The sequence below is a fragment of the Betta splendens genome, chromosome 4 (genome assembly GCF_900634795.4).
Source record: "Betta splendens chromosome 4, fBetSpl5.4, whole genome shotgun sequence".
Lineage (NCBI taxonomy): Eukaryota > Metazoa > Chordata > Actinopteri > Anabantiformes > Osphronemidae > Betta > Betta splendens.
The window spans coordinates 16,259,521-16,271,826 of NC_040884.2; the positions used below are offsets into that span (position 1 = coordinate 16,259,521).

At 43.3% G+C, this 12,306-nt stretch overlaps 1 protein-coding gene across 1 annotated transcript in view; it reads right to left on the reverse strand.

Annotated features, from left to right (window-relative positions):
- pola1 (polymerase (DNA directed), alpha 1) overlaps positions 1-12,306 on the reverse strand; it is a 37,077-nt gene that overhangs the window by 23,325 nt on the left and 1,446 nt on the right. The window contains exons 6-26 of the mRNA XM_029148194.3: positions 12,103-12,165; positions 11,711-11,812; positions 11,401-11,554; positions 11,157-11,313; positions 10,892-11,052; positions 10,697-10,809; positions 10,439-10,552; positions 10,267-10,341; positions 10,045-10,183; positions 9,774-9,928; positions 9,451-9,535; positions 9,269-9,330; positions 9,057-9,146; positions 8,844-8,960; positions 8,571-8,746; positions 8,342-8,471; positions 7,761-7,880; positions 7,586-7,676; positions 7,363-7,484; positions 7,133-7,282; positions 6,763-6,885 (exon numbers count right to left, since the gene is read on the reverse strand). Of these exons, the coding sequence (XP_029004027.1) occupies positions 6,763-6,885; positions 7,133-7,282; positions 7,363-7,484; positions 7,586-7,676; positions 7,761-7,880; positions 8,342-8,471; positions 8,571-8,746; positions 8,844-8,960; positions 9,057-9,146; positions 9,269-9,330; positions 9,451-9,535; positions 9,774-9,928; positions 10,045-10,183; positions 10,267-10,341; positions 10,439-10,552; positions 10,697-10,809; positions 10,892-11,052; positions 11,157-11,313; positions 11,401-11,554; positions 11,711-11,812; positions 12,103-12,165 (2,499 nt within the window). The remainder of the gene's footprint in view (positions 1-6,762; positions 6,886-7,132; positions 7,283-7,362; positions 7,485-7,585; positions 7,677-7,760; positions 7,881-8,341; positions 8,472-8,570; positions 8,747-8,843; positions 8,961-9,056; positions 9,147-9,268; positions 9,331-9,450; positions 9,536-9,773; positions 9,929-10,044; positions 10,184-10,266; positions 10,342-10,438; positions 10,553-10,696; positions 10,810-10,891; positions 11,053-11,156; positions 11,314-11,400; positions 11,555-11,710; positions 11,813-12,102; positions 12,166-12,306) is intronic.

Sequence of the window (12,306 nt, forward strand, 5' to 3'; positions counted from 1 at the left end):
CTACGGCCACATATATACGCACTGCCGACTCTGTGCTCCATGTGGGGACAAGGTTGTGGCTATTTTGGAGTGTGACGAAGGGGCGGGGTCTGGCAGTGGTGGGATGAGGGGAGCCGCTCCACTCCCTGAAACCAGAGCAGGACTTAAGCATGCTTTATGGGCTGATACATGCCAGCGTGCGGCAAAGGGAGTTTGAATCATCCGCAGAACAGTCTGCTCCATTAGGGCCTGCAGTCAAGGTCAAGGTCTCACCAACACACGCACAAACCTCAGCTGACTCACAAACACAGTTAAGCTGCTCAGCTTTATTGCAGATGGAATGAGCAGCGTGTCTCCTGCTTGCTTATGGTGCAGAACAAGAGAAAAACCAAGGACGTTGTTTAAGGCACAAGAAGTCACACAATTAGTAAATATAAAGTTTGTCATTTAACATAAAATCAAATTTTCTAAAGGCTAAAATAGCATTTTGCCCTTAATAAATTACTGCACTTTGTGATTTGCAAACCTGTTGCTCAAACCAGAAAACGTAGTTCACATTCCAGTGTCTCACTGGTACCTGAATCAAAACCTGGCTCAACATCTTGCAGTGTTTTAATATAGTTCTGCTTTCATTCGCACCTCCCCTGCAACCGGAGAGAGTTAGAGGAGACACCGAAGCGGTGGCTGCTATGATCAGACAATAGCTGGAAGGAAAAGGCAGAAATGGGAAGAACAGAGATGTGGTAGAAAACACACAGATGGACAAAGAGAGAGAGACAGAGAGAGCACGGTGAAGCAAGAAGGGAGGGGTGGGCTAAGCGAGGTGAGAATGTGTTGATGTAATTGATGTGTGGACTCATTTAGACAAGTTTTCCATATGCTGTCACTTCCAGCAGGACCGGCCGCTTTAAGGAATGAGCCGTGTGAAAGACAAGTCGTTTGACCATGACACTGGAATGTGTCCATCTGACGGCGTGTGTGTGTGAGTGTCATTCTTTAAACACATACCAACACACATACTATATACATCAATGCAAACACATATGCTGGGTAAGAGGAGCAAGTATGCATGTACGTCTTGCCTTCGATGACTATGCTCGTCACCACCACGCGTGCCTCTCATACTGAGGTGGACAACTGAAAAAGCTTGGCCCCCACCGTCAACCTCCACTCATGTTACTTAACGTTAACCTGAAATTGTGTCATGCTGCTTAGTTAAAAGACTGGTGATGAAACAGGTGATGTAATTTATTATACTTCCTGAAGCATGGAAAAAACACTCACTGTATGATACTGTTATAATAAGGTAAAGTCAATCCCTCGTTATCTTGTTTGTCCTATTCTCTATTCCGTACATTCACATCAGTTGAAATGCTCAAATCACTTTTTATTCGCTATCGTTCATATTCAATAAAACATCGCTTCATTTTCTTATGTTCCGTCCTTTTTCCCCTTCTGGCTCCGCGGCGTTAATACGGTGTAATTAGACTGAATGGTAATTGAGCAGCTCGCTGACAGGTTCTCCCACCGAGTGGAGTTTCGGGACAGACGACTTATGGGTAGAAAGGACTAGCTGGTTTTTATATTCAAAACACTTAGTCCAACTCTGGGTCAGTCACTCTGCAAGGAAAGCGTTCTTCGGTGCTGCCGGTACACAGCGCCTTTTAAACTGTGTGACAGCAACAAATGTTAAAATTGCAGTCCTGCTAAACTGAAAAGTGCTGAAGTGCATTTTAACATAAACCTGCAACTTGCAGCGGACGACACCTGTGAGAGCCGTAGTTTGGAGCTGCAGTTCTTTCAGAGTCACCAGCGGCACGAGCAAGTGCTGCGGCGACTCTTGTGTTCTTTAAGCATTTTAACGCTGACTTGCACAGTTTACAGGTGACATTTTCCTTTGTACTCCCCTTTTTTAAAACATAATGTACCCAACACTCTAACTTTAGGGCACTTGCCCCTGCCAAAAGTGCTAAGAGATGCAGTTTGGTTAAGTGGCGCTACCGTAGTCTGCTACACTCTAAGCTGCCACAAAGTGACCAAAGGAGCACAGGTTAACTATAAATAATGAATACTGCCTGGTTGACTGGAACAATTTTTTTTAGAACAAATAAGCTGGAAAAAATGCAATAATGGTGACGCTTCATTCATTTTAGTCTTTTAACATTCCTACATTAAAACACAGATCTAAAATCTGCTCCTATCCTCACTTTGTGACTTGTCACAGCTTGTGATCCCTTTTAACGACGTCTCATGTTTATGTCTGCACACTGTTTACCCTGACTGTTGCATCCTCATCCTTTGGAGATGTGCGTCTTGGGAGTAAGGCAAGATAGAGGGATTGAACACATGCAAGTTGCCTCCCCTCGTCCCCACTACATACCATACACCCGTCTGCTGATCAGCAGATCAGAGGCGGCATGTTAAACCTCGGTGCGGCAGAGGCCCTTGTAAAAAGAGCCTGGGGCACCGGTGACGATTGTTTTGAAAAGCACTCAGCTGAAAAGCATTTTGGGATGACAGTCGGCTGACTGAAATAGCACCTGTGGAAGAACAAGCCGCTGTGGGAGACGGGAGCCGTCGTATGCGCAGCACGTACGCGAGGCACACGGGGTATGCACGTACATAGATGAGCAAACACAAAGACCGCCACTTTCACTAACACAATCTCGCACACAGTGATGTATAAAAGAGCCATAGTCTGTCTCATGTGCATGCAACTCCACGCGTACCCATGGAGAGTGGATACACCTCTTTCACCAAAATGATTTCAGGTGCATGCAAGAAGCATGAGAACATACACACACCTGTCCTGGCAGATGCCATAGTTGGGCTCTAATCTGGCAGAAGGGTCAATCTGACTTAATACAACCGACTGATATCCAACCATCACATATGCTACGACTAACAAGGCCCTGAACGATCCTGTTACTGTATGATACAGGTGAAAAATGCCTTTTGCAGACAACTAGAGATGCTGTGGAATAACCTTCAGAGAGCAAGCTGGCTAAGTTGAAGTGTTTCTGTAAAGACCAAGGGTCCGGAATTTAGCCTGAATGATCTAATCTAACCAGTGCTGTTTTAAAAGACATGAAAGTTTAATATTCATGACTGCTCCTGTATTACCAGCTAACAAATATGTTTAGTTGATTATGATTAGATTTCATAGCCAAGTTATGCACAAATTCAGGAAGATAATTAGGTCATACAATAATCAATTCAAAGGTTTTAATAGAAATGAACTGTGCATCAGTTGCTTGCCAAGTCACTCAAAACCATTTACCAATTATCCTTTCATTTACAACTCTATCAGAGACCCTGATGAGCAGAGCACATGTCAGACCAATCCATTATCAATTCTAATCCCTGCCATTAGCCAGGTCTCGCTTGGCCTCATTAGGTGGTGTTAGTAAAGTTGCAGCTATGATTCTCAAACTATGTCCGGTCCACTGTCAGCCTTCAGCTAACGCAGCCAAAATAGCAGCACTGCTCCCATGTGACTATTTGTTAAGTCCACTCCTATCAGGAGTAAAGCCCTCTCTTTAAGAGGACTACAGAACCATGGAAACATGTGGCCCTCATTTCCCCAGACACAAACATAAATACATCCATGCGCAGACACACACACAGTGTGTAAGCAGGCTTATGGGTTCTTACATCTAATTCAGGGAAATGTAAAAGCGACCGCAGTGATTCTGAGAGAGCAGCAATCAAAACCCCGAATGAAAGAACGGAGGACACGGCAGGCACACATGACCCATGGTCGGGCGCTTGAGGTACTCCTGTGTGTAATCCGACAAAATGATTTGTAATTCTTTACAAAAGCGAAACGAATGACGAACTCCAGGGGCCACAATATTTACCCAGACTTCATTACAAGCCCACACACAGGTACACAGAGGTTAAACCTAAGCCAAACTCTGACCTCTACACACCCTCAGATGTGTTACCCAAGCCCGCTTCCATCCTTCACTCTGCCATCCAATAATGTCAACTACAAGCTCCTGTCAGGCTGTTTTTAAACACAAGGACAGAGACTCAATTACAGCTGAACGGCTTTCAGGAGTCATCCTCCTTCCTGAAAAACACACACACACACACACCTGCTAACGGTTGTCAGATTTGTGGCAAAAGGGTCAAAGGTCAAACTAATCTGCATTCTGCAACAATCAGTGGCTTCCACACTGCACATTTTAACACACACAAGCAAAAGTTTGAGCTTTTTGCACCAACGCATGTCAAAAACAGCTTCTGATTATTTTGTGCCCTGAAAAACAAAACAAAAAAAGCTCATACAGCAAAGTAGTTTCTGTGGTGCCCTTGACGATAAACAAACACTCCTGTATTTACTATGACCAGCAACAGTAACACAAGCACAAGAAATTAACACCAGCGAGCAGCCAAATGCTGAGGTTCTCCTGTAGCCCCTATCAGCCCATTTACAGAAAATGATTCTCTTAACAGAAAGTTTAATTCCCTTTGTCCGTCATGTAAAACCGGCAGATGAAGTCAAGGATCCACCAGCAAGTGGCCCGTGGATAATAAAAGCCTTCCTGGCGTGACAAACACATTTATCAGCCTATTATAACCACACGCGCATAAGCTCTGTGTGTTTCATATATCTGTTTCTCTGCACCCAACTGTTCTCTGGCGAACATACAAAAGAACCCAAAATAACACTGAGGGGTTGAGGGGGACATCAATCTGTGGTAGACCCTCGGCCGTGTAATCTAAAACCTTCACCTTCCCCTTAATACCCATCACATCCCCCCCCTTAATACCCACAAATACCAGGACAGAAGAGGGCCACAACAAATGGTTGCCCGACAAAGGGCAGAGTTCGGCCAGTAGCACTTGTGTGCGCACATGGATGGGCATTAGCGCACACGCGCGCATCCGCGCATAAAGGCAAACACAGATAGTTAGAAGACATACTCAAGAAAGACACATAAGAGTGAGCGGGGCAGCTAAGTAGGAGGGGATTTCCCCTCTTGACTTGGCAAATCTGCCAAGGGTCTATCATCCCCTCACTAAGCCTCGCTGGCTGACGCCTTCCCGGGCTGAGGAACCGCCGCCGACCCCGGTGCGACGCGGCCGCAATTAAAAACGAGCGCGGGGGAAAGATGAGATGCTAAGCCAATCAATAAATACACACACACACAACAAACGCAGTCACCCGGACGCTCGGCCAAACAGACGGAAGGCACGCAGCGAGGGGAGGGAGGGGCGGATTTACGCTGCGGACAGAGAAGCGCTCGGTGTACGGTTTACAATTATAAAAATAAAAAGCCTCTTAAATCACGACGCGAAACTACCATACGGTGCAAATGAGGAGATTAAAAGAAGGGAGTGGTGCAAATGCCAATACCCACAAATACTCTGCTATAAATGCCCACTGGTGTGTCTGGTCCACCGCAGAAGAAAACTACACACAACCACTTGGTTCACGGTTATTTAATCTGAAGGCTCCATACAACTGTAATAAAACTGGTCAGCGTTTGCTATTTTCCTGACAATTTTGTATTTAACCCTGCTAGTGCGCCCCCAACGGCTCATGGATACAGAGTAAGTAAACACACATGAAGGTGATGCAGAGTGGTCCCAAGCAAACTTAAGGATCCTGTTATGTACAGATCTGACCGACGACCTTTAAACGCACTATCTCTCTAATCAGTCACATTACTCACCGTGTTCTAATGCGGTAAAGGCCTAATGAAATACAATCCAACAATTTAATGACCATTTTCTCTGCCTTCTTCATTTGCCCAGTGTGCCAAAGCCAGAAGATGTTCATATAGCACATAACAGTTAAAGGGCTAATTTTAATAATTGTGGGATGATATAAAACAAAACAAACAAACGAAAAAAATGGATAGGAAAGAGAGAGAATTTTGAGAGACACTACGTTGATAAATGAAATTAACCCATCCACCTTTGGGCTGTTGACAAAGATACGAGTGTGGAGGCAGATTCTCACACTCACACCTGTTCCAGCGAATCAAACACACATTTTACAATGTAGCTCTGTCAACTGAAGGCAACTGACTGGAGGCACAAATGGACCGACAAAATAAACACATCCACACCGAGTTACTGCCCTGCCCTCTATTACGGGACACAATGAGTCTGTAAGGGGATCCTAATGAAGGATTCCCCTGAGGCAAAGCCTGACACCTCTGCTGAGGATGTGTACTGTTAGAGCTCATTAAATGAACATGATGAGTACCACCGACATGGTGGGGTGTTCAATTACAATACTAGATTTAGCTGTTTGTGTCACGCAGTGCACATGCCACTTTGTACCCATTTACTAAGCATGCACATGTGTTGCAAGCCGCCGTTACATAATCATGAGCAGAGTTTTAGTTTGTGTCTGTGGTATTTTTATAAAATACTTAGCCAAAACGATTGACACTACAACAAAACAGGCCTCTAATTCTAATTAAACTCAGTGGAACAAAAATATTTAAAAAAAGAACTGTATGTAAAACAAAGAAAAAGTATAACAAATATGAGACGAGAGTAAATCTAAGAAAGACATATGAGGTGAGGACAAAGTCTGACTCAAAAGAAAAGAGGAATAAGTAGTGCATGATGTGGAAACTGGTGCAACAGGGCCCTCTTGTGGATAAAAATCTGAACACTGATCTCCTGACACTCGGATGAATCAAAAAGGACCTCAAAACCAAATCACCACTGCATTAACTCAGTCACTAAATATAAAACATTCTTCTAACACACTGAGATAGAAGAATCCCCAGAACTGTTGGCGTGTGCTTGACTCACCTCTCTGCCCTTGTGTGTAACGAGAGCAGCGAGCGGCTTGGCATAGAAGCGACTGTAGCTGAATCCCAGGCAGCCGTACATACTGTTAGCAGTCAGCTTCAGGGCCTTCTGACGAATGTCATACTGAAAGACAGACACACTGAAATTCAACTGAAGCTAACTAAGAAATCTATGTTTTCCTTTGACAACTATGGGACAGACGCAGACATGCCACATAACAATAGAAGTAATTTCTGAAGTATATTGTCCTGTAACCATACCTTTTATTAGTTATAACTGAGTGACATGCCATCTGGATGGCATGGTATTAATTACTATAATTTGCATTGTTCCAATTAAAAAAACTGAATTGAAAAACGGGTTTGTGTACCTGCAGGTACAAATCGGGGTTGTTGTCTTGCTGTTTCATCAGCTGCTTGACTTGTCGACGTCGCTCAACCAGCTTCTTAATTTCCTTTGGCAGGATTCCCATTTCCAGGTTGGAATCTGGAATCTCTGGAATCGCATCTGTCTCATCCTCCTGTTACCATCAAAGTAAACTTTAAATAAACTTGTAAATTTAAGTTACAGCCTAAACCAAACCCTGAACATCCAACACACCTTGTTCTTCTGTGTGGTGTGAGCTTCCCTCTGCACAGTGGTGAAGCAGATGTTGAACTCTTGAATGATTGAAGGATACAAGCTGTTGAAGTCCAGTAGCAGGATGAACTTATCATAAAAACCTAGGGAAAGATGGTAAAAAAAATGAAATATGTAAACAGCAAATCCCACGAGAAAAAACATTTCGCTGCAAAGAGATGAATTCAAAAAGACTAACACTTACCAACTTTGGGATCCAACACTAGACCTCCAGCATAAGCTGCCTTCTTCTTCCGCTTGCCTTTTCCAGCATCCACATCATCTTCTCCTTCAACCTGAAACACAGTAGAAAAGTGAAGATTATCAGGAAACATTCTTAAATGGGAGCACATCAGAAACTGAACTTTGTGCATCTTTACCATCTCCATCTGCGCCTTTTTAAAGGAGGGTTTGTCAGGGACAATATAGTTTTTGTCATGGAAGGCATGAAGCAACAGGAACTCGTTCCTCTCAGAACGGCCGCCCATCAGAGTACGAGACTGTAAAGAAGGAGCAACTACAGTCAAAGGTAAATAGCATACATAAAAACAGGCTGTGTACCAATCAAGCCTACTGGGGGCAAACCTCAAGTGATGGTGCCTTTACATCCAGGTCAGCGTCTGAAACGTCATCTTACCACTGCTTTGTATTTTTACTTCAAAATGTCTCCAAGTATCAGTACAGACTTCAGAATTAAAGCGTCACATCTTTTCTCTTGATTCACAAAAGAACAAGTTTTTCCTTTTGTTGCAAAGTGTTTTGTTTCTCACTTCAATTTTCAGAATGTGTACTTTCAATGTACTGGAGAGAGGCAGAATTGCTTTCCTTTCCTGTGCAGTTTTATCATGTGTGTCTGAAATGTCAGTAGTTTCTTTAGAAATCATTTTAAAAATTCAATGCCAGCTTTTCTTGTAACAGTTTATGGATGCTCCATGTTGTGACAGAACCCGCTGTGTATTACCATGACATTGCCTGCAATGTTGGTGATCTGCAGGGCCAGAGGCAGCACATTGAGCTCACACATTATCTGGAGGATGAGCTTTGCATCTGTCCATGTCAACTCCAGCAGGTAGAGGAGGTGAGGAGAGTCACTGGAAAAAAGGGCAGATTCATTTAACAATCCAAACATGGGAGATAACGCTATTCAGTTTTAGACGTAGTCTCCTGATTAGTTGAGACCTTGAACCCACCTGTACAGATTTTTGACATCAGCCTGGGGAACGCTGACCCGCTCCGTCTTCAGCACCTGTGCAACCAGTTCAGTCAGATGGTAACTTTTGCAGCGAATCAGCTCTTTGGCCGAGATCTCCACATCACACACCAGGCGGCCACAGGTTGCACTCTTCTCTGCAAACATTCCGCGGCCCTGCAGGAGAACATGACAAAAACAACTGCTTACAATTCTGGGAGCTGATACAGGATTGCAGAAAGTGTCTGTTGTCAGCAGTTTTTCTTTTCCTTACCCCTAACTTGGGCATGACGGCCCTCCTGAGGCGCCCGATCTTAGACCAGTGCGGAACCTTGCACACACTGATACGCTGCAGAAGCACTTCCAGGTCAAAGCCAAAGATGTCATGTCCCTGTATTAAAAAAGCAGGCAATAGGTCAGAACTTTTTTTTTTCCATCTTCATAAAACTGCATTTAGCTCGGTCCGAACATCTGCTGTACTACTCACCACTAACACATCAGGGTCAATCTTATGCATCTTGGCCAAGAAGAAACCGAGCAGAGTCCGCTCTGTAGTGACGATCTCCACCTTTCCATTCTAACAGAAGATTGGTAAATAATGTAATCATATATGTTAAATATAGTAAATTATAAATTTTAAACAAAAGATGAAAAGCAGTAATACAGACGATGTGAGCTCTATTGTAAGTAGCCACTCACCTTCTTCCTCACAGCCTCGTTAAAGTCATACGGGAAGATACAGTCAGTTGGTTTACTGACCACTAAAAAACAAAAACACATAGTAAATCTAAAGCTTATATAAATTATGCAACACACCTGGTCTATAATTTCACAAAATGCAGGTGTTTCAATTGATTTCTGTTTCACTTGTGCAAACTCACCACAGAAGTGGTTCTGGTATGGAGGTTTAGGTGGAGCTTTGTCCATATGGAACTGGTAGTGGACAAGTCCAGCCAAGGACACAATCTGGAGGCAAACAAATACACAGTCAGGTCTTTAAACAACAGAGTCTAGTAAGTGCACAGTCAAATAATAATGAATCATCCTTCATGTCGGACTAGCGCCGCTCAAGCTGGCTGCTGATGGAATTTCCCCGCTGTGGGACTAATAAAGGTCTATCTTATCTTATCTTATCAATCTGCAGTATCATTGTTTGAAACCAGCATCAGTGAACAGCATATGTGCTGATGATGAGTGTTCTGACCTCGTTGTGGTGGGTTTTGGGGTTTTGGACAGTCTTGAGGCTGATAGACATGACAGTAACAGGTGGAGGTGGGAGATCTTTAACCACAGAGACCATGTCACTTCTCAGGGCCAGAGCCTCCACTTTACACCAGCTGACAGGTTGGCTGATTAACTCTGTCAAAAACATAGTTATGATATATTAGAGCAAAAGTTTTTCAAAATCGATGTTATGACTTACTGATATTTTATCAGGTCTTATTTCCTACACAAATGCTAGATGGCCTCCTTACGTGGTGTCTGGATGTCCAACCAGCACGGCCCTTTAATATTCCTGGTAAGGAGAAAATGTTCCAGACTCGAAGTGTTGGTTCCAAAAATGTGAGAGAAGGTCGCCCCTTTAAGATCAGCAGGCAGCGCAGGGAACTCGGCCTGGACAAATACATATATATCCAAACCGATAAATGAGTTGTATGAAAAGGCCAGAACAGCCTGTTCTACTCATGTCTACTCACAGAATATCTGACTTCCAGATAGTCACACTGAGAGGGAACGTCTGGAACTTCAAAAGCATAGTTCTTCTCTACTTTCTGTGTAGAGATAGAGACAGAAAGAGAGAGAGACTTTGAGCATGCATTAAACGAGCCTAAACCTTTTAGAAAATGTCTAATCAGGGTTGGAACTGACCTTGGACTTAAACTTCATAATCTTGAATTTGTCAGAGAGCTCACTGAACTCTTGGTAGATGTCCATCATTGCTACAGGTGTGTCTGTCACCTCCCCAGTCTTGGGGTTGACTTTCTGTTAATTGTAGAATAAATTAACACTTAACATAATTACTACAAATGCATAAACACATTTTAAATGCACAGAATAGAACTTTCACAGGGAATACAGAAATCTCCCTATCAAAGTGATTTTCTTCTCATAGCACAGGAGACTTACATATTCACGTGGCAGGAAATACAAGGTTCTCTCTATGTTCTTGATGGTAACACAGCAGCTGACATGAGACTCTGCAGACTCAATCCACACTTTCCCAAACAGGTACACAACACCTGGGTCAGTCAAATCAACACATATAAATATATCACCAAACGCCTGACTCTTAAGACCTGTCCAAGTGTAAACATGCCCTACCTGGCTGGGTATAGGGCTCTTCAAAGGCATCCAACCAATAAAATCTAAAAACCTGCTCCCCATCTGCCCTCTCCACCAGTGGGAGTTTGCTGGAGTCCACCTGCACCTCTGCTGGAGCCTCAATGACCCCACTCTCCTCCTCTTGACCCCAGGAGCTCGACCTGCAAAGAAACAAAGACCCTTATCTTTATTAAGCTCATCTTTAAAAAAAATCTCATTCCAGCCTTTAGGTGTATCCTGAGAAATTAGTGGCAGATGAACTCACAAGAGGAGAGGATTCAGTAGCGCTGCTTTGGGCTCCACTTTAACTACTGCCTTAGGTTCAGGCTCAACATGCTCTGTTAGTGCTGGCTTCTCCTCCTCATGTCCAACCTCCATTGGCTCATCAAAGTCCACATCATCACACACCAGAGCAACATTTTCTGAGTAAGACATAGTTATAAATGTACATGTGTGTGAGACAAATAGAGCTAAAATAAACACACTGTTTGTACTTTCTGTATCCTTACCCTCCTCTTCATGTGGCTCCTCCACTGTAACCTTCTTCTTGTCCGCAGATAAAACAGGTGTGGAGGGAGGAGGGCAGGTTGATGGCCTGGGAGTGGTGTCCAAAGGCGGGGGTTTGATAACTCTGGGTTTTAATCCTGTAGTTGAGGGTGACTCCTGGTATTACAGAAGTGGCAAATTTTACTACATCCGTTTACAACAAATATCCATATATGCATTATTTATTATGAAGATGCTGCTCCAGATGCTAAATTTTGGTTTGACCAAACTCTGTTACCGAACAACGGCTTTTGGAGGAAGTTAAAAAAATACCTTTGGAATCTGAGGTTTGATGGAAAAGGGATTCATGGGTGATCCAACAGACTTCTTCTTCTTTAAAGTAACCACCGGCGGAGGGGTCAGGAGAGCAGGTTTCTGGCAAGACAGTGACAGGAAGTCTTTAAGCATGACAACATATGAGAGAATATGACAAAGCAAAAGATTACTATTAATAAAACCCAATAAGACACTGACATCCTCCGACTGGAACACTGTTATGAAGCCTAATGTTTTGGTTCTTGAATAAACATGTGCCCCTTTTAATTACTGAGAACCTGAGTCAGTCAAAGGTATCATATACTGTTTCATAGTGTTTATAGAAATTATATTAAAAAAAATAACAACATTAAAATAATTTTTATAGTGCTGAAATTCTGCATTCCAACCTCTGAGTGCAGGTCCTGCAAGATGTCCCCTAATAAGTCGTCCTTCGACAGGTCCACATCTTTCTGCATGAAAGAGAAGTATTTGCCATGAGTAAAACAGAGCTAAGAAACATCCACTTTAATTCCAAATTCCAAATTCAGGTGCAAAACAGCAGCATGTTCATACAGTAGCTGGCCACTTAATGTAATGTCAATAGGTATAAG